General features: G+C 56.1%; 2 protein-coding genes across 11 annotated transcripts in view; one reads left to right on the top strand and one right to left on the bottom strand.

Moving 5' to 3' along the window:
• MAP4 (microtubule associated protein 4) overlaps nt 1–11,506 on the top strand; it is a 182,055-nt gene extending 170,549 nt beyond the window's left edge. For 7 of the 8 annotated variants that reach the window (XM_068404385.1, XM_068404388.1, XM_068404386.1 and 4 more), the window contains 5 exons: nt 4,619–4,700; nt 6,627–6,739; nt 9,205–9,382; nt 9,563–9,583; nt 9,675–11,506. In XM_068404385.1, coding sequence (XP_068260486.1) covers nt 4,619–4,700; nt 6,627–6,739; nt 9,205–9,382; nt 9,563–9,570 — 381 coding nt within the window. In that variant the 3' untranslated portion in view covers nt 9,571–9,583; nt 9,675–11,506. The remainder of the gene's footprint in view (nt 1–4,618; nt 4,701–6,626; nt 6,740–9,204; nt 9,383–9,562; nt 9,584–9,674) is intronic. The other variant, XM_068404384.1, reaches the window with a different exon arrangement.
• A 6,475-nt stretch (nt 11,507–17,981) lies between these two features.
• DHX30 (DExH-box helicase 30) overlaps nt 17,982–21,732 on the bottom strand; it is a 36,852-nt gene continuing 33,101 nt past the window's right edge. For all 3 annotated transcript variants that reach the window (XM_068404399.1, XM_068404396.1, XM_068404397.1), the window contains 6 exons: nt 21,249–21,442; nt 21,007–21,166; nt 20,557–20,714; nt 19,371–19,474; nt 19,084–19,223; nt 17,982–18,298 (listed from right to left, as the gene is read on the bottom strand). In XM_068404399.1, coding sequence (XP_068260500.1) covers nt 18,063–18,298; nt 19,084–19,223; nt 19,371–19,474; nt 20,557–20,714; nt 21,007–21,166; nt 21,249–21,442 — 992 coding nt within the window. In that variant the 3' untranslated portion in view covers nt 17,982–18,062. The remainder of the gene's footprint in view (nt 18,299–19,083; nt 19,224–19,370; nt 19,475–20,556; nt 20,715–21,006; nt 21,167–21,248; nt 21,443–21,732) is intronic.

The raw sequence follows: 21,732 nt of genomic DNA, 5'->3' as shown, positions 1-21,732 counted from the left end.
TGCCCAGTGCCCGAGAGCCAGCAGCGCTGAAGCTCCTCGTGTCTTTGCTTTGGGGAGTGTTCGAGGTGCAAATATGCAATTTCCGGGGCCAGACTTACTGTTGCTGTATGGTCAGTGTGTTCTGTTCGACGGCTGGGTCAGCAGGTACAAATGCTGCACAGGACAGGGGTGATGGGTGAGGAGAAGCTCACCATGAGCCGGCAACGTGTACTCGCAGCCCAAAGCCAACCGTGTCCTGGGCTGCATCCCCAGCAGCGTGGCCAGCAGGGCGAGGGAGGGGATTCTGCCCCTCTGCCCCGCTCTCGGGAGACCCCCCTGCAGTGCTGCGTCCAGCTCTGGGGCCCCACAGAAGGACACGGAGCTGTTGGAGCGAGTCCAGAGGAGGCCACGGAGATGCTCCGAGGGCTGGAGCCCCTCTGCTCTGGAGACAGGCTGGGAGAGCTGGGGCTGTTCAGCCTGGAGAAGAGAAGGCTCCAGGGAGACCTTCTAGCACCCTCCAGTGCCTGAAGGGGCTACAGGAAAGCTGGAGAGGGGCTTTTGACAAGGGCATGGAGTGACAGGACGAGGGGGAACGGTTTTAAAGTGACAGAGAGGAGATTGAGATGAGATGTGAGGAAGAAATTGTTTGCTGTGAGGGTGGTGAGAGCCTGGCCCAGGTTGCCCAGAGCAGCTGTGGCTGCCCCCTCCCTGGCAGTGTTCAAGGCCAGGTTGGATGGGGCTTGGAGCAACCTGGTCTGGTGGAAGGTGTCCCTGCCCGTGGCAGGGGGGTGGGACTGGATGGGCTTTAGAGGTCCCTTCCAACCCAAACCAGTCTGTGATTCTATGACCTGACTGGTGCGAGTCATAGAAGAGAGAGAGTCACTGGACGCGTGTCTCTGCTGCCCCACGGCCTTCCAGTTGTGGGCTCTCACCACTGGTGGGATTTGCCATTCTGATGTGATATTTCTGGGCCTTACTCGGTGTTTATAGCAGTGCATACATGTGTGTACGGAGCTTCGCGTAGAAACACTCAGGCAGGAGAATTCTCTGCACCACAGAAAGAAAAACTCATGTTGAGACCATCGTGTCAATGAGGTGCCCTCAGATTTTTTTAGCCGTGCACATTTCTGTTCCTACTATTTCATCCGGTTTTGTCACCCAGGTTTGGAACAGACTGTACGTAATCAGTGTTTCGTGGCAGAAGCCCCTTTGGCTGTGCTGTTGAAGAGCAGCTGTTGTAACTTAGCTGTTTGTGCCCTCAAAGGAGTTGTATTTTACACACCACTTGAATTTTGCCACTCCTACCTTGTATAGACAACGAGTCTACTTGGACAATGAGTCTCACACATGCTCTTCCTTTTTTTAAGGCCAACAAAACTATGATTTAAATGTGGGGGATATTTTTCGTGCTTGATTAACTACATTAGTGAACTATTCTTTCTTCTAATGAATCACCAAACCTGTCCTTTCCTCTTCACCGTCCTGTCCTGGGGACATTCCCAACTCTATGGGACACGTGTGTGCCTGCTTTTTTTCTCTTCTTCCACACTCTCCTTTTGCTACTGCACTTTTTCTCCTTGCTCAACTACTTCAGCTTTTTGCTTTGAGAATAGAGAATAAAGTGCTTATTATTCCCAAGTTCCAAATGTCCCCAAACCAGCCTCAGGCAGTTGTTCCCAGCCATCCAACGCCCCCAAACCCACAGAATCAATGAGGTTGGAAGAGCCCTCTGGGCTCATCGAGTCCAACCATTGCCCTGACACCACCATGGCAACTAGACCATGGCACTAAGTGCTATGTCCAGTCTTTGCTTAAACCCCTCCAGAGATGGTGACTCCACCACCTCCCTGGGCAGCCCCTTCCAATGGCTAATGACCCCTGCTGAGAAGAAATGCTTCCTAATGTCCAAAATCTTGTGGACGAGAGCTGTGGTTAGTAGCAAATTACGATTCATCAGTAGGGTCGCTCTGGTAGAAGTGATGGACATCCCACCGAAGTGAGGTGGTTCCTAGCTGGTACACTCCCTTTGGGTACCCATTTTGCCTTCTCTACAAAGAGATAACTTCTTCTCCCCTCCAAGGTACCCAAGAAGACATGTTCAGAAGCAGTAGATATTGTTCCTACTGTTAAAGAGAATTGGCAGAGTCTGGGTCTCTGGGTTTGCTGATTCTTTATTGAAGCAGCTCAGAGTTGGACCACCACCACCATGGTGCCTGACTCAAATTCACTATCAGTTTATATAGAAACTACTAAGTAGTTACATCACAAACTTCTCACAAGCTTCTGTTAAAATTCCACTAACTATTTCCATTCCTCTTTCTTCATTTGTCAAGAATCCACAAAAGTCCATTCTTCTCCATTGGTCAGCTGATCTTTATCTTCTGGTTCCAATTTGGCTTGGATCAACAACTCATCCTTAATGTTCTTGCTGTGATCAGCGTCCCGTCTTGATCCGGGTTGACCAGAGTCTGGTTTCCACTGCCAGCATCTCCTAAGTATTAACCTAAAATAGCTAAAGTCTATTTAGAACCTTATTTCTATTAATTCTTATTTCTAAGTATTCTTTTAAGGTAAGAAAAAGGTTAACCAGACATCCTTTTTACTAGAATCATCAGAAATTAATACTTCTAGGCCTACTCCTGCTTAGCTACTCATTAAGCTTTGACTGATGATTGGTTCAGTCATAGGTCAGGATTATACAAAGGAGCTTTAAGAACAATATTCGTGGATTGTGAAAGCCCACCCATGTTTATTCAGATAGACTTTATATTAATTATTCCATTCTTAATTCTATTCCATCTCTGTTGATTCTTATTTGCTTAATTCATGAGAACTTCTACAACAATTATGTGAAAATTTCTACAATACCTACTCATGTTGTGCTTTAGTCTTTCCCCCCCTCTCTTTTTAAAGAAAGAACAGTAAAGAGGTCGATGTTACAAGGTGCAGGTAGTGGACGTGTTGTTGAAGATGTAACAAACAAGGTGATTTTTTTTTTCTCAGCAAGGGTCATTAGCCATTGGAAGGGGCTGCCCAGGGAGGTGGTGGAGTCACCATCTCTGTAGGGGTTTAAGAAAAGCCTGGCCATGGCACTTAGTGCCCTGGTCTAGTTGCCATGGTGGTGTCAGGGCAATGGTTGGACTCGATGATCCCCGAGGGCTCTTCCAACCTCATTGATTTTGTGATTCTGTGAGTGTACGGATGTTTCTCTGCCCTTTTGCTTGACCTGCTTAGATGGATTGGGCAGTGGGCAGAGACAGAAAATCTTAAAGGGGATGAGGATCACACTTCCCATCTGAGCCTCAGCATCAAGCTTTCAGATCTAAAGTTTATTTCTGGCACCAGAGTCTGAGGATTTGGCTCTATAAATGCAAGCCCAAGCCTTTAAGTGTGTCTCCCATGGCAAACTCAAAACAACTGATGTTAGAAATGTTACCAGAAATACATTTCCATTTAGGTATAATTGTTTGGATCTCCAGGTGAAGTCATGAGGAGTCATAACTGGTTGTGGCTACCCTAGCTGATAACAAACATTATTTTAAAATAAATGGTGCATTTTCCCATGGAAAAGTCTAATGTCAACTTAGGAGTTAGAACAGAGAACCAGAAGTTCCTTCTGGTATAAATTATCCCGTGTTTGTATGAAATGAAAGATCTCCAAGTAGTCAGACAAGAAGTTCATTCTGCAATAGAGGAGTTTTTCATCCAGCTGGAGCTGCAGGAGGAGTTTTAAAGGTGTCAGGAATGGGGCTCTGTACAACATGCTTGGTGCAGGAGAAATATTTTTTGAGCAAAAAGGCACAAAACCTGTGACATTTTGACTCCACTTTTGTCCTACCCCAGAGAAGGCACTTCTCCCCAAGCTCAGACTGCTGTCCACAAGCACCGTGGTAGAATATTTGGCTCATTGACTTGGAAGAAGGTCACTGAGTGAGTCATGAATATCTCATGATTACATCACCAAACACTTTTTTCATTGAAGGCTTTCTGTGCCAGCATCAAGTCACTGGTAGAACGAGGTTAAAGGAGATAATAGTGGGAAGGAAATAGCTTCTTGGAGCAGTTTGTTCCATCTGGGCACGATGATCCCTCCTGGTGTCGTGTTCTCAGCAGGGAGGAAAGACCGTTGTGAGGAGGCTGCAGACAAAGCCTGGTGGTTAGATGTGGGTCAGTCTGAGCGTTGAAGGTGGTAGAAGGAAAAAGTTGGAGCTGGTGGCGTGTCTCTGGCCCTACACCAGGAGAGTGGCTGAGTAGAACCATGAGTGACATCTGCCCTGGTGACTGGAGCTGCCCGTGTCTTCAGAGGCAGAGCCAGCGCTGGGCAGAAGCAGTCTGGGGAGCATGGCGATGGGATTGGCTTTTTTTTGGTCGCTCTCCCAAGTGCTTTTGCGTTCCATGAAGGCACCATGAGCTCGAGACTCCCGTCCCTGGTTACTGTCCATCCGTTAGGTTTATCTGGTCTCAGTTGCTCTCTGCTCACATTAACCGTTCCTGGCTGGGAAACCCATGGGAGAAAACAATGCAGGAGGGAAGGGGTGCGGGTTCATGAAGTGTGACCTGATGCTTGAGGTGGCCCATGGGCCTCCAGACTCGCAGGGAGTGTTTCTTTGTGTTGAGTTGTTTCTTTTTGCCTCTTCAGGTGCAGATCCAGAACAAGAAAGTTGACCTTTCCAAAGTGTCCTCGAAGTGTGGCTCTAAAGCAAATATCAAGCATAAGCCAGGTAGATATTTTACCATTTCCTCATGATTTATCTGCAGATACTGCAAGTTGTTTAAATATAGTCCTGGATTGCGACTGAAATAGTTTCAGGGAGTGTTTCTCCAAGTACTGTCTGGCTGCTTGGCAATTCCTGGTGGCTTTGTCAGCAGAGATGTGGGATTTCATCTTGCCTGTGAAGATGATGATCTGCTTCATCTCAATTCTCCACCCAGTTCTCAGTTCAACCTTGTCCACCAAGCACCACAGTTCAGTGCCTCAAAACACGCTCCTGCTTTGAGAACATGGTGCCACGAACATGACCTCTGTTCAGTCAATGCTCTGTAATAACGAGCTGGGCACGACAATAGCTGCTCCTGTCCAGGGGTGATGAAAGCAGAATAATCCATCCAGAATTATCTGTTGTCAGATGTTTTAACTGATTTTTGTTAGACTGAATCAATTGGCTTCCATCATTGGCCATGCAAAGATCCAAAGTGCTGAGGACTGAGTATCTAATGGTGTCACTGGGAAGCAAAGTTGTGCTTAGCCATCCTTAAAGAGGTTTTCTGAGAAACCTACTGGAATGGGTTTCAGGAAAGCCAACCGTGTCCTGGGCTGCATCCCCAGCAGCGTGGCCAGCAGGGCGAGGGAGGGGATTCTGCCCCTCTGCCCCGCTCTCGTGAGACCCCCCTGCAGTGCTGCGTCCAGCTCTGGGGCCCAACAGAAGGACACGGAGCTGTTGGAGCGAGTCCAGAGGAGGCCACGGAGATGCTCCGAGGGCTGGAGCCCCTCTGCTCTGGAGACAGGCTGAGAGAGCTGGGGCTGTTCAGCCTGGAGAAGAAGAGGCTCCAGGGAGACCTTCTAGCACCTTCCAGTGCCTGAAGGGACTACAGGAAAGCTGGAGAGGGGCTTTTGACAAGGGCATGGACTGACAGGACGAGGGGGAACGGTTTTAAAGTGACAGAGGGGAGATTGAGATGAGATGTGAGGAAGAAACTGTTTGCTGTGAGGGTGGTGAGAGCCTGGCCCAGGTTGCCCAGAGAAGCTGTGGCTGCCCCCTCCCTGGCAGTGTTCAAGGCCAGGTTGGATGGGGCTGGGAGCAACCTGGTCTGGTGGAAGGTGTCCCTGCCTGTGGCAGGGGGGTGGAACTGGATGGGCTTTAAGGTCCCTCCCAACCCAAACCGTTCTATGTCTCTATGATATGGACAGCACAGGTCTTATACATTAATGGGAATTGCAGGATTCTAAATCTAGGAAAATCTTGCTAGAAATCTACGTTTGTTTTTCTGACCTTCATGTTCTCCTGAACCTGAAGTGCCCATCCAGTTCCCACGCTTGGCTTGTCCCTGCCTGCCCGGCTGCCTCCCGAGTGGTTCAAGCGGTGACACGTGGGTCTGTGTGTCAGGGAGGAGCTGTCGGTCCCGGCAGTGATGGAGTAGGAGGGGGGATGGATAACGAGCTTCTTAACGGAGCACAACATGTCCCGGCACCAACGATTACGCAGATGGGCTGAGCTGGCAGAGACCTCAGCAAGGGACACGGGTAGGAGTGGGCAGCTGGTATTAGCCATCAGGAACTGGGTGGAACTGGCATTTCCCACCTCTGGGGGAGACATTCCTGAGCAGATTCAGCGAGGCAGCTGGCATGAGGATGTCCTCCAGCCTGTCTGGCGGGGTTCCCACCTGCGGACACCTCCAGGGCTTTGCTGTGCTTGCTTGCAGCGTTGCTTGGCCTGCACAGGTGGAGATCAGCTTTGGTCTTACTGGTTTTTAAACTGCACCTTAACTGGAGGGAGACTGAGACGCTAAATGTGTTACTTGGTCGTGTCGCTCCTCCAAAGTACGTTGGGTCCCCGGTGATGCCTTGGTGGGGCTGGGAAGGGGACAGATCTCAGTCGGGACGGTTCTGGAGGCATTAACAAACTCACTCCCACACAATCTTGTTCTAGGAGGAGGAGATGTCAAAATTGAGAACCAGAAGCTGAACTTTAAGGAGAAGGCCCAAGCCAAAGTGGGTTCTCTGGACAACGTGGGACACTTGCCAGCAGGAGGAACCATGAAGGTGGGTGCAGCAAGCACTGGCACATCAGGGTGGGGTTTAAATTTCATTCTTCTCCTTGCCCTGCCGTTGATGTGGTGCAGTTTCTCCACCCCCAGCCTTTTACAGCCATCCCATTATTCCGGTGGCCTCTGTGGTGGACCCCAGGAGTAAGCACCAGCTGAAAAAGGAGAGGGATGAAGCACCTCCTGCCTGCATGGCTCCTGCTAGGTGGTACTCAGAGGGCTCGTACCACCCGTCTGCGTCCTCCCTCGGAGAACCTGAGAGCAGGGATCGCTCTGTATGCCGGGAGCCCATCAGAGGAGCCGCCTCTGGCCCTTTCTCCCCTTTTTTTTACCCCCGGCCTTCATGTGAAACGCCGCTGCTCCTGAATTGGCTGGTAGCGGGGAAAACAACCCTGTGCTCTGCCATCAGAGCTGTGAAAACAGGGCTTAGGCTTTGCCCCCAGCAGGACAGAGAAGCAGCCCCTCCTAAACGCCGAGGTCCCCTGGTTGGCCCGGTGTTGTTTTGTTCGAGCACTTTTGTGCTGTGGGAGGGTTTGGAGCTCAGCTGGGTTGAGCTATTGTGTGAATCTGACAGAAATAATCCCTGTCCTGAGGAGCAGACCACGCAGCAGAATTCCCAAGCACATTTAGGACGGGCTTCATCGCCCCCGTGCAGACAAGGTGACTGCCAGGATATCGGCTGGGGACGCAGCAGGAGCCTCCTGGCTCCAGACCTTTGTGTAAACGTCGGCCTGGCAAATCGGGGCTCAGTGAAAGCTGGGAGGAACCAGAGGAGCTGCTGGTGTGCTGGTAGGGCTGGGGAACCTTCTGGAACAGCAGCTGGCTGCTCCAGGTTCCTGCAGGCTCTAGTCCATACACCAGTGCTGCTATTTGCTGGTAACTGGGGCTTTCGCTGAGGCTCTAAAATCTCACCGGTCTGGAATTAGTCTGATTTTTAAATTATTTTTCCCCATGGGTAAGGCTTTGTGGGGCAAGGCCATGGGGTAAGAGCAGAGCTGCTCTGGGCTGGACGGGTTGCTCCTTCCTGGAGCTGGGCTGGTCCAGGATGACATCTCTGCTTGCCGTGCCCTGCAGCGTTGGTGGGGTCTGAACACCTTCCCAAGCAGCTCTGTGTTACTCTCAGCAGGCTCCCACCAGCGTATCCGTCTCCTCCCTAACAGCAGTAGGACGTAGCTCTTCTCCAAGGCTCGTAGAGGTTGGTGTCTCCAGGTGGGATGACCAGCGATAGCAGGAGAACAGACCAGGGTGGGGTCTCCTCCAAAGGCTGCACTCCTGGTTCATAGGCCACCATCAAGTGAGGATGAGGTCCTGTGTGCAAACCTGGCCTCCCTGTCCTGGGATCTGCTATGTGTTGTTGGGTCTGGCACATAAACGTGTCCCCAAATAAATGAGGCTGCTCCGCTGCGATGTACCCAGACCACTCACTTGCTTTTGACCCCGTAGCGCTCTGCTTTAGTCCTGTCCATGTGCCTCGGTCTGCCTTTGCCTTGGCCATCCTCCGTCACCAGGGTGTTAGAGGTGTGTGTTTGGGGAGAGGGTGCTGAGCTCTGGACCTCGTGGTTGAGCCCGTGGCGCCCGCGCTGGGATGAGGGGCCGATGGGGCTGCGGGGACTGAAGCACTGTGAGAAGCTGGAAAGCTGATCAGGATGGTGGCTTCCACAGAATCAATGAGGTTGGAAGAGACCCCTGGGATCATCGAGTCCCACCATTGCCCTGACACCACCATGGCAACTAGACCAGGGCACTAAGTGCCATGTCCAGGCTTTTCTTAAACCCCTCCAGAGATGGTGACTCCACCACCTCCCTGGGCAGCCCCTTCCAATGGCTAATGACCCTTGCTGAGAAGAAATGCTTCCTAATGTCCAACCTGACCCTCCCCTGGCGAAGCTTGAGGCTATGTCCTCTTGTCCTAGCGCTGGTTGCCCGGGAGAAGAGGCCGACTCCCACTGCGCTCCAACCTCCCTTCAGGTAGTTGTAGACTGCACTAAGGTCACCTCTGAGCCTCCTCTTCTCCAGGCTAAACACCTCCAGCTCCCTCAGCTGTTCCTTGGAGGTCAGACCCTCCAGACCCTTCACCACCTTGGTCGCCATCCTCTGGACTCGCTCCAACACCTCAACATCTCTCTTGAAGTGCGGGGCCCAGAACTGGACACAGGATTCAAGGTGCGGCCTCACCAGTGCCCAGTACAGAGGGACGATCCCTTGCCCAGACCGGCTGGCTGCACTAGTCCTAATAGAGGCCAGGATGCCATTGGCCTTCTTGGCCACCTGGGCACACTGCTGGCTCATGTTCAGCCGGCTGAAAGGAGTGGAGGGGCTGCTTCCCCCTGCCAAAGACCCCCTCGTCCCTGCACGCGTCTCAGCAGCTGGGGAGGGCGGAGGGGGCTCCACCCCTCACCCTTCACCCCCCATCTTCTATTGACTCCTCGCTGTCCCTCTCCCCACCCCGTTGTCTCCTCATAGGCTGAGGGGAGCGTGGAAGCAGGGCCGCTCCCGGCAGCCCCCCAGAACGGCGAGGTGACCGCGGCGCGGGCGGGCGGTGAGATGCGGGAGAACGGCGTGGGGCCGGCCGTGCCCGCTGCCCTGAGCGCGGGCGACCAAAGGGAAATGCAGAGCTTCGAGACTCAGATCCAAGAAACAAGTAAGTGCCCGTGCCCTCCTCTCTGCACGCTCCCGGGTGGGTGGGCAGAGCCGGGCAGAGCCGGGCAGAGCAGCCGCCCCGCGCGCCCCGCTGGGATCGGACCTGTCTGTGTCGATGTCTGCAGGGGTTGTTTTTTTTGGCTGTTTTTTTTAATTCAGAAAATTGCCTTTTATTTTCCAGGCATCTAATGATGACATTATGGTATCGTCTTCATTCCCCTCCTGTCCCCCCCCTCTCTCTCTCCTCTCTCCTCCTGCCCTCCCCCTTCTCACCTGCCCTTGTGTCGCTGCAGATTGAATCTCACAAGCTGACGTTCCGTGCGAAGGCCGAGGCTCGAACAGACCACGGAGCGGAAACCATCGTCTCCAAACCCCCCAACCTTCCCAGCAGCACTTCCCCCCCCCCGGCGTAGCACAGCCGTCAGCGAGAGCCTGGGCTCAGCCGCCTCCTCGTCACCGCTGCAACAGCCAGCTCCCCTGGCAGCGCTTCCCCGGCAAGGCTTGCGACCCCGCGGGCTCCCCGCACTAACGCAGCTTCGCTCTCTTAACCCGGCCTCTGGCTCTGGGCGGGCAGGGGACGGCGTTCAGCAGGGCTCCGCGTCCCCTTCGCCCGTGCTGCCTCCTCGGGGCATCCCGGAGGCTCCCCCTGCCCGGGCGCGTGGGCTCTGGTGGTCCCTTTGTGGCTGGGGGGGGTTTCCTCCCCTCTCTGCGCCTCGTCCCTTTGGCTTTTCGGGGGGTACCAGAGCGTTAGTGTCACGGTTTGGGGACGGGCACCAGGCGGTCGCTGTCGCGGGCGGCTGGGCCGGAGCCAGGCCCGAGTTAACAGGGATAAGCTGTGATCTTTCTTTCTGTCTTTTTTTTTTTAAAACCCTTTTCCTCCTCGCCGCTTCGGTTTCTGCTGCTCCCGTTTGATGACGATATATATTATACACACACGTTAGGCTGTTTTAACTGTTGACTTTAACCTTTTATTCTTCGTGACGACGTGTTGAGGATTTATCGTGCTACAGACCCACGCTAAGTTTCCTTTTCTCTTTCCTTCTTTTCCTTAACCGTAGGAGAGTAGAGACATTAACCGCTGCTGCAGTGCTGGCTTCGTACTGACATATCCAGCAATTGTAACTTTTTTGTTGTTGGTTTGTTGTTTTTTTTTTTTAAGTATTTTAAAACGATGGAGCAAATTCATGGGATTAAGCCATGTCTGAAACGAAAGGCACAAGAATGTGTTAAAGGAAAACTTGCTGTAACAGATCAGATGAGGCCTGTGTTGACTGCAACGAGACGTGTCAAACATCGGGTAAAAACCTCCCGTGGGGCCAACCCGGCGGCCCCGGAGGGTGCCCAGGGCCTTGTGCGCGTTACCAGGGCGAAGGCGGTTTATTTATTAACTTGCACAGCCAAAACCCTGGGGATTTAGTGTGTTTCCCAGCCGGGGCCTGAGGTCTGGAGGAAGGGCAGGAGGCGGCTTAAGGTGCAGGTTAACGCAGGCCGTGAGTTCCGAGGCAAAAGCAGGTCCGTGGTGTGTGTGTGTGTGTGTGCGGTGTTTTAACGGAGGCTGAGGGACGGCGAGCGCGGCGTCGGGCTGAGCGAGGCCGGGGGAGAAGGGCCAGGCCCCCCTCGGCTCACCCCGGAGGGCCGGGAGGGAGGCAGAGCCCTGGGCCGGGGCAGGGGAGGCAGGTTCCTAACGCCAGGGAGTTGCAGCTCTGACTAGGAAGGAGATTTACCTACTCTTTGAGGTGTGAGCTCCTCGTTTCGTGTTGCGAATGACACTAAAAAGTAAATGAAATGTAAATAAATTAAAAAAAAAAAAAACAAAAAAAAAAGCGTTCTTGGGTCGTCAAACTAATTTAAAGCAAAAAAAAAAAAAAAAGGCGGAATAACAAACCACTGGGATCAAAGTGAACTGAACCAGGCGAGTGCTAAGGGGGGCTGTTCAGGGAGGGGACAGAGGGAAGCCGGCAGCTTCTCATGCTTGTGGGAATATTTCTTTGGGAAGCCGACAACGACACGATAACCCGGAATCTGTATTTACACACAAAGATTCTTATTGCACTTGTATTTTTTATATTAAAGTTTGCATGATTTCTAATAAAAATGGCATTAAAATGTACTAGTTTGCATCAAAGTCGTCTGCTAGTTTCATAAGTGCTTTTTCCTCTGAATACAAATTGAAATAAGCAATGCAGATTTGCACCTGAGAGGGGCCGTTATATATACCCCAGAACACTCCCAGTGCTCCCCTTCCTCTTCCTCCACCTCCTCCTCCTCCTCCTCCCCACCTCTCCCTTCCCTCCGTGCCACCCCAGAGCGGGGCAGAGCCGGCGGCTCCCAGCCCTCCTGCTGCCCCCAGACCCTCCTGCCCCCCTGCCCTGCAGAGAGAAGAGCTGGGGCAGGGGCTGAGGGGGGCTGAGCCCTCCGGCCCGTGGGCTGTCACGGTGCTGCCTCCGCCCGCCCGCGCACCCGCATGCCGCCCCCCCGGTATATATCACTGCCCCTTTGCTGACGCTTCCTTCTTTCTTTTACTGCTAAATTCTAAACACCAGCTTGATCTTGTCAGTCTTGAGGGTTTGGGGTTTTTTTTTCCAACGCTTGAATTGAAGGTTGGAGGAGAGGGAGCGAGAGGAGAGGAGGGGGATGCCCTCAGCAGGAGAAGGCAGGGGCTGGGCTTCCCCGAGTGCCCGTGTCCATCTGCTCCGGCCGGCGGGCACTGGCAGAGGGGCCTGTGCCCGCTCCGTGTGTGGGGCCCGGCTGCAGCCCACCTCGGGGCTCCCTGGCCGGGCCGAGGAGCCGGGACGTTGGTGCTGGTGGGGGCAGCGGCCGGGGCTGGCAAATGGTGGTGGTGGCCGTGGCTGTAACCAAAGAGGAGGTGGGAGCTGGAAGGTCGCGTTCCTCGGTCTGCTGTGCCCGGGCAGAGGGAGGCAGCCGAGTCCTGCGTGGGGTCAGGTGCGGCGGGAGGAAAGCGAGTGGCAACATTGCACTTTATCTGCTGAGATTGTGAAAAAAAAAAAAAACAAGGCGAGTGCAGCCCCAAGGCCCTGAGAGGGGACGGTGACACCACCTCCTCCTCCCCTGCGCTGCTCTGGGCTGGTTTGGTGACGCTCGGTGGCCTTGGACGAGGCTCTCGTGGCCACGTTTGGCCACAAACCCTCCCAGGCTCTCGCGCGGCTCAGCTGGACCCCGACCCCCGCCCTGTGCTTCTGTGCCACGTTCTCTAACACTTGTTGTGCCTGTGTTTAGCTGACAAACTCAATCCAGATACACTGGTTTGGTGTGGTCTTTCTAGGACAGCTTCGGGTTTAATATGGATTTTTTTTGTGTTTGTTTGTTTTTAATTTTATTTTAAAGAACCGGCTGTACATATTTACTAGCCTGGGAAGAGATCCGTGGGTGAAGTGGCTGTAGTTTGTGATGTGGAGAGATGGGAGGGAGCTGGTTAGTGCTGAGACCTTAAATGAAAACTGCGGAGAAGCGGCTGGCTGGCGAGGAGGGGAAGGAGCTGTGGTGGCTGGTGGCTTGATCTGGGGCTGGAGGGAGCAAATTCTGTTGGGAGAGTGGGGGGGGGAAAAAGTTGTGCTCTGAATTAGATGCAACTTGAATGTAGATGTTCCTGAGCTGCCTCGTGTGGGTCGTGGCTTTCTCTGCAGCGGGGCTTGGTGTGGGGGCGAGGGGTGGGCTGGGAGAGGTGAGGGGCTGGTGGGCTCGAGCTCTGGGCACACTGGAGCCCACTCCTGCCTCGGGCCTTCCCTGAGCTCCTGGGCAGGGTGAGCATTGGTGTGGAGGTGCCTGAGCTGCTGGGGGAATGGGGGGCTGTGGTGGGGCTGGGGAGGGGGCTCCGTTCTGGCAGGCACTGGGGCCCTCCCCGGCTGCAGGTGCCTGCGCTGGGGCGGACACGAGGCCTCCCCGCGGCCTGGGAGGCTGGAGCCTGGCACGTGCAGCTACTTCGGGGCTTTTTATACTGTTAAAGTACAGTCAAGTAACAAAGTTTGGGGCTGGAGGTGACAGGAGCTGCTGCCCCCCCCCACTCCTCCCCTCGTGGGCTGGAGTCCTGACCCCAAACTGAATGTAGTTTTCTACGCTGACCCTTGCTGTCACCTACGTCCCCCCCTGCGTAGTGTCGGTGTGCGAGTGGGGCTGTAGGACCCGCGTGTGTTTGTGTCATTCAGGCAGAATTTCTAGTTCTCTTGGAATGTGGTGGGAGCTCGGTGTTGGTGACATCCTCGGGGCAGGAGCTCGGTGTTGGTGACATCCTTAGGGTGGGAGCTTGGTGTTGGTGACATCCTCGGGGTAATGGGGCTCCCATGTCCTCCCTGTGGGTGGGAGGAGGCCCCAACTGAGTCAGTCTGTCCCTGCAAAAGGCTCTTGGGAGGCCACCAGGCTTGGAGCAATGATGTCACCCAAAAGCCCCCCTGGGCTGGGGTGGGAAGCAGCCCCCAGAGGCAGCAGTGGGCAGCATGCTCCATCTCTCCTTCCTCCTCACCACCCAAAGTCCAGCTCGAGGCAGCGGCCGCCTTGCAGATCCCCTCCCACGAGTCTCGCTGGCCACCAGCTGGTGTCTAAGAGCTCAGACACGAGACTCCCTCCTTGCACCCGGTGTGACCGTCCCACCCAGCACTGCCCGCAGCTTCGATTACCCCGTAATGTAGGTACGAGCAACGACTTAGTGGGAGGAATGACTGCGTGGAGAGGGGAGGGTGGACTGAGAGGACAGTGGAGGTGGAGGCACGGGTGCAGGGTGCAGGACCCGGGAGGCTCTTGGCTCCCTCTGTGCTCACGGGGTCACTAAACCTCCCTGCCTCAGTTTCCCCATCTGCAAGGTGGGGATGATACTACTTACCTCACTGAGCTGTGGGGTGGCGTGAGCAGTGTGTAACGTGTTCGCTAAATGTGACGTATCAGTAGGATTATTTTGTGTCATAGGATTATTCTGCGGCGGCACCATCTCCTCGGGGCGGTGGGTGCTGCCCGAGGAGGGGTGCAGCTGGCGCTGGGGTGAGTGGCACCGCTGTCCCTGTACCGTAGTGGGGGGTGCCGAGGGGAGGGGAGGTTAGTGCAGGGGTGTAAGGCCTGAGACACCAGCTCTGGGGCCGGGGGGGGCCAGGGCAGAGCCCTCCCGCCTGGGAGCGAGTTCATACCCGTTTGCTTCTGCGTGTCTGTCGCCCTCCTGCCGGGGCCATGCGACTGGCGTCTCCTTAGCAACATTTCCTGACTTGATGTTGTGATTCTTACTATTGTAAAGGGTTGAAATAAAGCTTCTAGATGTTCCTCCTCAGCTTGGGTGTCAGTTTGTTGGTGGGGCGGGTTGGGAAGGCTGGGCTGGGGGCGGTGGCACAGTCGGGGACACCTGATGTCCTACTGGTGGCAGAAGGTGGCACAAAGAAGGGGGTGAAGGAACGTTGGTGTCTCTGATGCCTCCGACCACTGGCACATTCCCCCTTCCCTGGCTTCGCTCCTCCAGCCCGGGCTTGGAGGGGAGGGGGGGTGATGGGCTGCCACCAGCCATGGGGCTGCCACCCCTCCAGGGCCACCAGCCCTTGGTGGCTGCTGGGTGGGGGGGGGTCCGTAGCCCATGGGCACCATCGCAGGCACACACAGTCTGCACTGCCACCAGCCAGGGGGTTTCCTCCTCCTGCCCGTCCCACCCAGCTCCTCTCCAAGCAGTGGCCACACCTGGCTCCGGGGCAAGCAGCTGTGACCAGAGGGGCCCCAAGAGGCCACCATCCCTCCCCCTGCAGCAGGTGCCCCCCAGCCCGCTCTTAAACAAAGCTTCTCCCCCTTGGCTGGGGCAGGGGGGGCACTGGGGCTCAGCACACGGGGTGGATGCTGCCCCAGAGCCCAAACAGCCGTGCCCTCCCCAGGGTTTTGACCCACAGCCACTGGCCACCCAGGGAGGTTTTGCCCGAGTCCCTGTGTCCAGGGTGGCAGCAACCACCTCCTGTCCCACTGCCCCAGCCCTTGTCACAGAATCCCAGCCTGGTTGGGGTTGGAAGGGACCTCTGGAGATCACCCAGCCCAACCCCTGCCCAAGCAGGGTCACCCACAGCACGTTGCACAGGGTCGTGTCCAGGCGGGTTTGAATATCTCCAGAGAAGGAGACTCCCCCCCTCCCTGGGCAGCCTGTGCCAGGGCTCTGGCACCCTCACAGCAAAGAAGTTCCTCCTCATATTCAGGTGGAACTTCCCATGTCTCAGTTTGTGCCCGTTGCCCCTTGTCCTGTCGCTGGGCACCACTGAGAAGAGTCTGGCCCCATCCCCTTGACACCCCCCTGAGGTATCTGTGAGCATTGATAAGATCCCCCCTCTTCTCCAGCTCTTCTGCTCTTCTCCAGCTGAACAGCCCCAGCTCCCTCAGCCTCTCCTCGCAGCAGAGATGCTCCAGCCCTCTGACCATCTCCGTACCCTCCGCTGGACTCTCCCCAGTAGCTCCTTGTCTGTCTTGAACTGGGGGGCCCAGAACTGGACCCACTTATTCCAGGTGTGGCCTCACCAGGGCCGTGTAGAGGGGCAGGAGAACCTCCCTCGACCTGCTGCCCACACTCTTCCTCATGCACCCCAGGACACCACTGGCCTTCCTGGCCCCAAGGGCACATTGTTGGCTCATGGGGAACTTGTTGTCCCCCAGAACACCCAGGTCCTTCTCTGCAGAGCTGCTCTCCAGTAGATCAGCCCCCACTGCCTCAGCCTTGCCATGGAAGTCCCCCCCCACCTCCACAGCCCCCATGGTCCTCCCCTGGCACCCACAGCACCAGGATGTGCCCAAGCCTCCTGGGTTCTCCCAATGGCTCCTTGGTCTCTCAGAAGGTGGCCCACATAGCCATGCAGCCCACCCACCCAAGAAGGACCAGCCACCGCTGCTCTTCCCAGCCCCAGGAAAGGGAGCAATAAACCCACCAGCTTCAGCCTTTGCTCAGCTACTGGGGAAAAAAAATGAATAGAAGAAAAGACAGAAGAGGAGCGAGGCAGTTACTACTCTATCCCTTTTTATTGTCTTTAATCTAGGTTGTAAAAAGATCCAGTATCACATAACAGCCACTGAAGTATCCCAATATCACACTAGTTCGGAACCATTTAGACAATAGCTTAGTCTTTTTTTTTTTTTTTGTCTTTTTTTTTTTGTCTTTTTTTTAAACCTGCTGGAAGGGAAAACCATACTGCCCATTATACAGGCCAAAGGAAACAAACACTGGTCAAATAATAGTGACAACCTCAAGCAAGTGAAATGAAGATGAGAAGTTCTGAGTGCACGCGGGCTGCGGGACACCCGGGGCCAAGGGTGGTCGCCCAGCATGGCCGGGGGGCCCCGGGGGCACAGAACCCCCCAGCACCCCCCACCCTTGTGCTTTTTCCCCCCCAGCCGCTGGGCTCCTGCACCCCCCTGCTCCCAGGGCAGAGGCCACAGCTCCATCCATTAAAGCCCATGACGAGTAAATTAAATCGGAGTAGAGAACTGGGAGAGCCAAGCGGTGGCCCCCGAGGAAGGCAGCTCCCAGCCCCAGCGTGGGGTGCCCCTGCCAGGGCAGGAACCCCTTCGCCATCGGTCCCCCGCGCTCGGCTCACCCATTTCTGCCCCTTCCCTCACCCGGCCGGTGGGGTCAAACCTCCCCTTGGTTTCAGATACAAAGAGCATAAGAAATGGTGAATAAAAACAAATGATCCCAGGCAGCTGCCGGGGAGGGCAGCAGCCGCCCCTCCCTCCAGCACCCATCCACCCCCCCCAGGAAGGACTCGCTCCCCTCCCACACTCACCCATTACAACCATTAACAATCCTCACAACAGCCCTGTGAGGTAGGTCGCTGTCTTCACGTGACAGGGAATCCAAGGCAAAGCTGGGATTAAACTCCAAATTCCTCATTGTAATGCGGTGCCCCCGTCCCAATCCTCCTTCCACAGAAATATGGTCCCTGTTCATAGAAAAACAAAGATTTTTGTGCCTGCGCTCCTGGCTTCCCGCAGGAGAAAGCACCCACAGGCAGACTGGCATCACCAACACGGCCTGTGTTGAGTGACAGGGATCCGGCCTCCTCGCCGTAGGGAGAACAAGAAATAAACAAAAAACAAACCAACAACAACGCAAGAGGACAAGAAGTACAGGCAGCTCGGGAAGGACAAGTCACATCTCACACTCGTAATGCCACTGGGGGTGGCAGGGCCCCGCTGCGACGCTTGGAGGAGACACTTGGAGATCCTCCGTGGAATGTCACGTCCATCGGGCGCCTCCAGGGCTTGCTCCCCTCCAAGGGCGCACAGAGACGAGGCCAACGCTCGCCACCCTGCACCGGAGCGGCCTCCATGCTCTGCCCGGCCACTAGCCCAGACGTCCGTCCTCCTCTGGAGCAGGGAGTAGCTCTGGCGCAGGAGCTGCTCCAGCCCGGCCCCGTGGGGAAGGGGCAGAGGAGGGCCCGCTGCGTCCTCGCTTTCCAGTTGGGGGACTGGCGCTGGTGGGAGCGGAGGAGGTGGGTGTCCGTGGATCCCTCGGCACTCCCAGTCCGTCGCAGGCGGCGCCGCGTTCGCTCTTCCTCCGCGGTGACCATGCCCGGAGCCGACAGCAGGAGATTCAGACAACATTAATCTTCTAGGATGGAGAGAGATGACTTCACAAGGGATAAATAGAACTTTTATTTAAATAAACATTTGTGAACATCTTTATACAAATTACAAGTCCCCACACAATCCTCCAGCTCCGCCTAAGCGCCGAAGCTGCCAGGAGGGCCTTTGAGGAGATCCACGAGGATGTCGAGCAGCTGGCTGTGCTGGTGGTGCAGGTCCCCGGGGATGGCCGCCATCTCGTAGCACAGGCACGTCTCTACCATCTTGGAGAGCGACACGCGGAAATCCCGCAGGAGGCGGATGGTGTAGGAGTCTCCCTCCAGCACCAGGAGATCGCTGTCTGTCAGGGACACTGTTGCTCGCCAGCCATCATCTTAGTGGGGAGAAGAGAGGAGGTGAGAAGGAGGAATGGTGCTGAGCTGTGCCGGCCTGGGCTGGCCGCTCAGCCCTCTCCACCACCGCGGCACAGCTCCTCCCCACGCTCGTTAAAAGGAGTCTGGGGGCTCAACTGGGCCAGTTCCCACAGAAGCCAGGCAGTGCTCTGACCCATCACACCGGGATCCTCCCGCTGTTTCCCACAGAAGGTGACAGAATCACAGAATCAATGAGGTTGGAAGAGCCCTCTGGGCTCATCGAGTCCAACCATTGCCCTGACACCACCATGGCAACTAGACCATGGCACAAAGTGCCATGTCCAGCATGGCATGTCCATGACTGGACAGCCTGTCTGAGCTCCAGGCCTAGACACCAGCCGCAGCGCTGCCAAAACCCCACGGGCCAAAGCAACGCACCCACGGGGAGAAGGGCTCGCTCCTCCCCACACACCAGCCACGGCTGGAGAGCAGCCCAGCTCCTCACTCCCCAGGGCTGAGCCTCCAGGCACAGGCCTGCCTCTGCCTCAGTTTCCCTCTCTCCCTGGAGAGCTACCGCTGAGACCAGCTCACAAACCTCTGTGGCCCCACGACAGCAACACCCAGCCCAAAACAAAAGGCTTAGAAGGCTGGGGCAGAGAGCTGGCCGAGGGGAGAAGCAGGGGTGGTCAGAGCAGAGATTGGTGGTAGCCACCTTGCAGCCCCTTGGACTGCAGTGCTGCTACAGGAGCGGGGTGCCGGGGTGCCAGGAGGTGGCACAGGAGGACGCGTCAGCCCCAGCACTCACCTCGGACGTGGATGTCTGTGTCGGTCATGAGCAGCACGGCCAGCGGGTGGACCTGGGAGGAGTCCCGCACAAACACCCCACCGTTGGACTTGACGGCCATGAAGTACGTTAGCCAGCGGCTGTACAGCTTGGACGCCTCCCTGCCAGGGGAACAGCTTCGTCACCCGCAGGCCGAGACGCGCTGGACTGGTACTGGCACACGTGCCGGGTCCTCAGCTCAGCCAGCTGGTGCTGGGCGGTGCCTGGTGTGGGGTCCCCACCCTCACAGACACACACAGATCACCCACCTGTTGATGGTCGACTTGTGGAGCAGAACGGTGCCGGCCTTTGTCCGGTACGCGTAGCTGTTGGGCTTGAACTTCCCCTGACGCGTCACTTTGCCTTGTCTCACCTGAAATGAGAAGAGACCTCAAACGCCTGCACGAGCAGCGGGCACTGCCCACGGGCAGCCAGCCCAGCTTTTGCAGGATCACAGAACCATTTTGGTTGGAGAGGACCTTTAAGATCATCGAGTCCAACCGTTACCCCAGCACTGCCAAGGCCACCACTAACCATGGCCCTCAGCACCACATCTACACGGCTTTTAAATCCCCCCAGGGACGGGGACTCCACCACTGCCCTGGGCAGCCTGTGCCAGCGCTTGACAACCCTTTCCATGGAGAAATTGTCCCTGATCTCCAATCTAAACCTCCCCTGGCACAACCTGAGGCCGTTTCCTCTCGTCCCATCGCTTGTGACCTGGGAGAAGAGACCGACCCCCCCTCGCTACACCCTCCTTTCAGGTAGTTGTAGACAGCGAGAAGGTCTCCCCTCAGCCTCCTTTTCTCCAGGCTAAACCCCCCCAGCTCCCTCAGCCGCTCCCCATCACACTTGTGCTCCAGACCCTTCCCCAGCCCCGTTGTCCTTCTCTGGACTCGCTCCAGCACCTCAAGGTCTTTCTTGTCGTGAGGGGCCCAAAACTGCACCCAGGATTCGAGGTGCGGCCTCCCCAGTGCCGAGCACAGGGGGACGATCCCTGCCCTGGTCCTGCTGGCCACACTAGGGCTGACACAAGCCAGGATGCTGCTTTCCCCACAACCCTCTCTCCTACGTGTGTGTAGGGGCGAGTATGTTCCTCCACTTCCATAAGCTGCGCCGTGTTAGCAGAGCACATACGTGGGGATGACCAGACCTGGCAGTCACCGAACGCCACGCAAGGGGCAGCAAAGAGGAGGAGCAAGATGTACCTTGATGGCTCCCAGACCAAACTACGAGAACCCAGGCACGGACCTGCGCAGGCTGGGGGGGCCACTCCTCACAAGGAGGGACCCAGGGACAGCACTGGAGCAGCACGCAGAGCCACAAGCAGGCAGCCTGCCCTGGGACACGCGCTCCCAGGACAGCACAAGTGTCTCTGGCACCTCGCCGCTTCCCTGTGCTACCCACAGCGACCAGCAAGCCCAGGAGAGCGATGGCAGAGCGGGGAGCTAGTACCTGGATGAGGTTGGGGTAGAGCCCAGCCATGAGGACTCCCTTGACAAGTTCTTCCTCTTCACTGTACTGGTTGCACACAGACGAGGGCATGGTGCAGTCGGATGGGGACGACACCAGGAAGGCTTCGTAGAGGTTCTCAGAGAACTGCTTGACAAGGCCTACAGGGAGGAGAGAGCCCCAGGGAATGAGAGTCACCCTCCTTCACCCCGCTGAATGAAATAACCCCAGGGCAGCACCAGCTCTGGCCTTGGAGGCTCAGCCTCACCGCTAGGACAGGAGACCTCTCCTGCCTGTGGCCTCCCTGGCACCCAGGGCTACGCCTGCACTCATGAGTGCCCAAGCCAGAACCTGCGCCCAGTCCAGCAGTCACCTGCCCAGTCTACCCCATTTCTGCACCATGTTCTTCAGCCTTTTCAGGGGAGGGAGGGGAGAAGCAGGCCGCAGACTCACCATTGATGAAGCGAAGGCTGGGGCCGTACAGGTAGTAGTCCTGCAGGTAGTTGTCCCTGGCACGACTGTCTCTGCGTCTCAGCACCTCCTCCCAGCCTGCCACGGCTCGGACAAATGCGAGGTGATCGCTCCCGCTCTCCCGGCTCAGAACGGCCTTGGCCTGGGAGACAGACACAGGCGTGAGCCAAGCGGCAGCCCCTTCCCTACCTGCCTTCTACCTTCCTCCAGGAGGGGCTCCTCACCTTGTCCACCTCTGCACGGTTCTGCAGGCTGCTGCTGAAGGGGTCCCGGGTGAGGCAGGAGACGATGACGAGCAGAGGGTGGAGGCAGCGGTAGATGGACGCCAAGACGATGGCCTTGGCCAACCGAGGATCTGTGGAGATCTGGGCAAGGCGTTTGCCCAAAGTGGTGAGGGCTTCTCGCTGGTCCAGCACTCCTGCAACAGAGCCGCCCACGTGGGCACATCCATCAGCTCTGAGTGGGGCCAACGTGGTGGCCAGTGGCTTCGGGGAGCTGCCTACCAGGCGTGGAAGATTTGGAGTAACCTCCAGCAGAGGCACATGGCATAGGTGCCTGCAGTAAGCACCCAGAACCTCCCAGGTCTGACCCAAGGCCAGAGAAAAGGCTGTACCAGCCAGAAGACAACCCACAAGACCCCAGCTATGAACTTATCTCAACTTTCCTTCTTTCTCTGTCACCCCCCCACCTTTTCTTTTTTAAATCTTA

Source organism: Nyctibius grandis, chromosome 7, assembly GCF_013368605.1.
Source record: "Nyctibius grandis isolate bNycGra1 chromosome 7, bNycGra1.pri, whole genome shotgun sequence".
Classification (NCBI taxonomy): Eukaryota; Metazoa; Chordata; class Aves; order Nyctibiiformes; family Nyctibiidae; genus Nyctibius; species Nyctibius grandis.
Note: the sequence above shows the minus strand (reverse complement) of the source record. Positions and strands in the feature narration are given on the sequence as shown.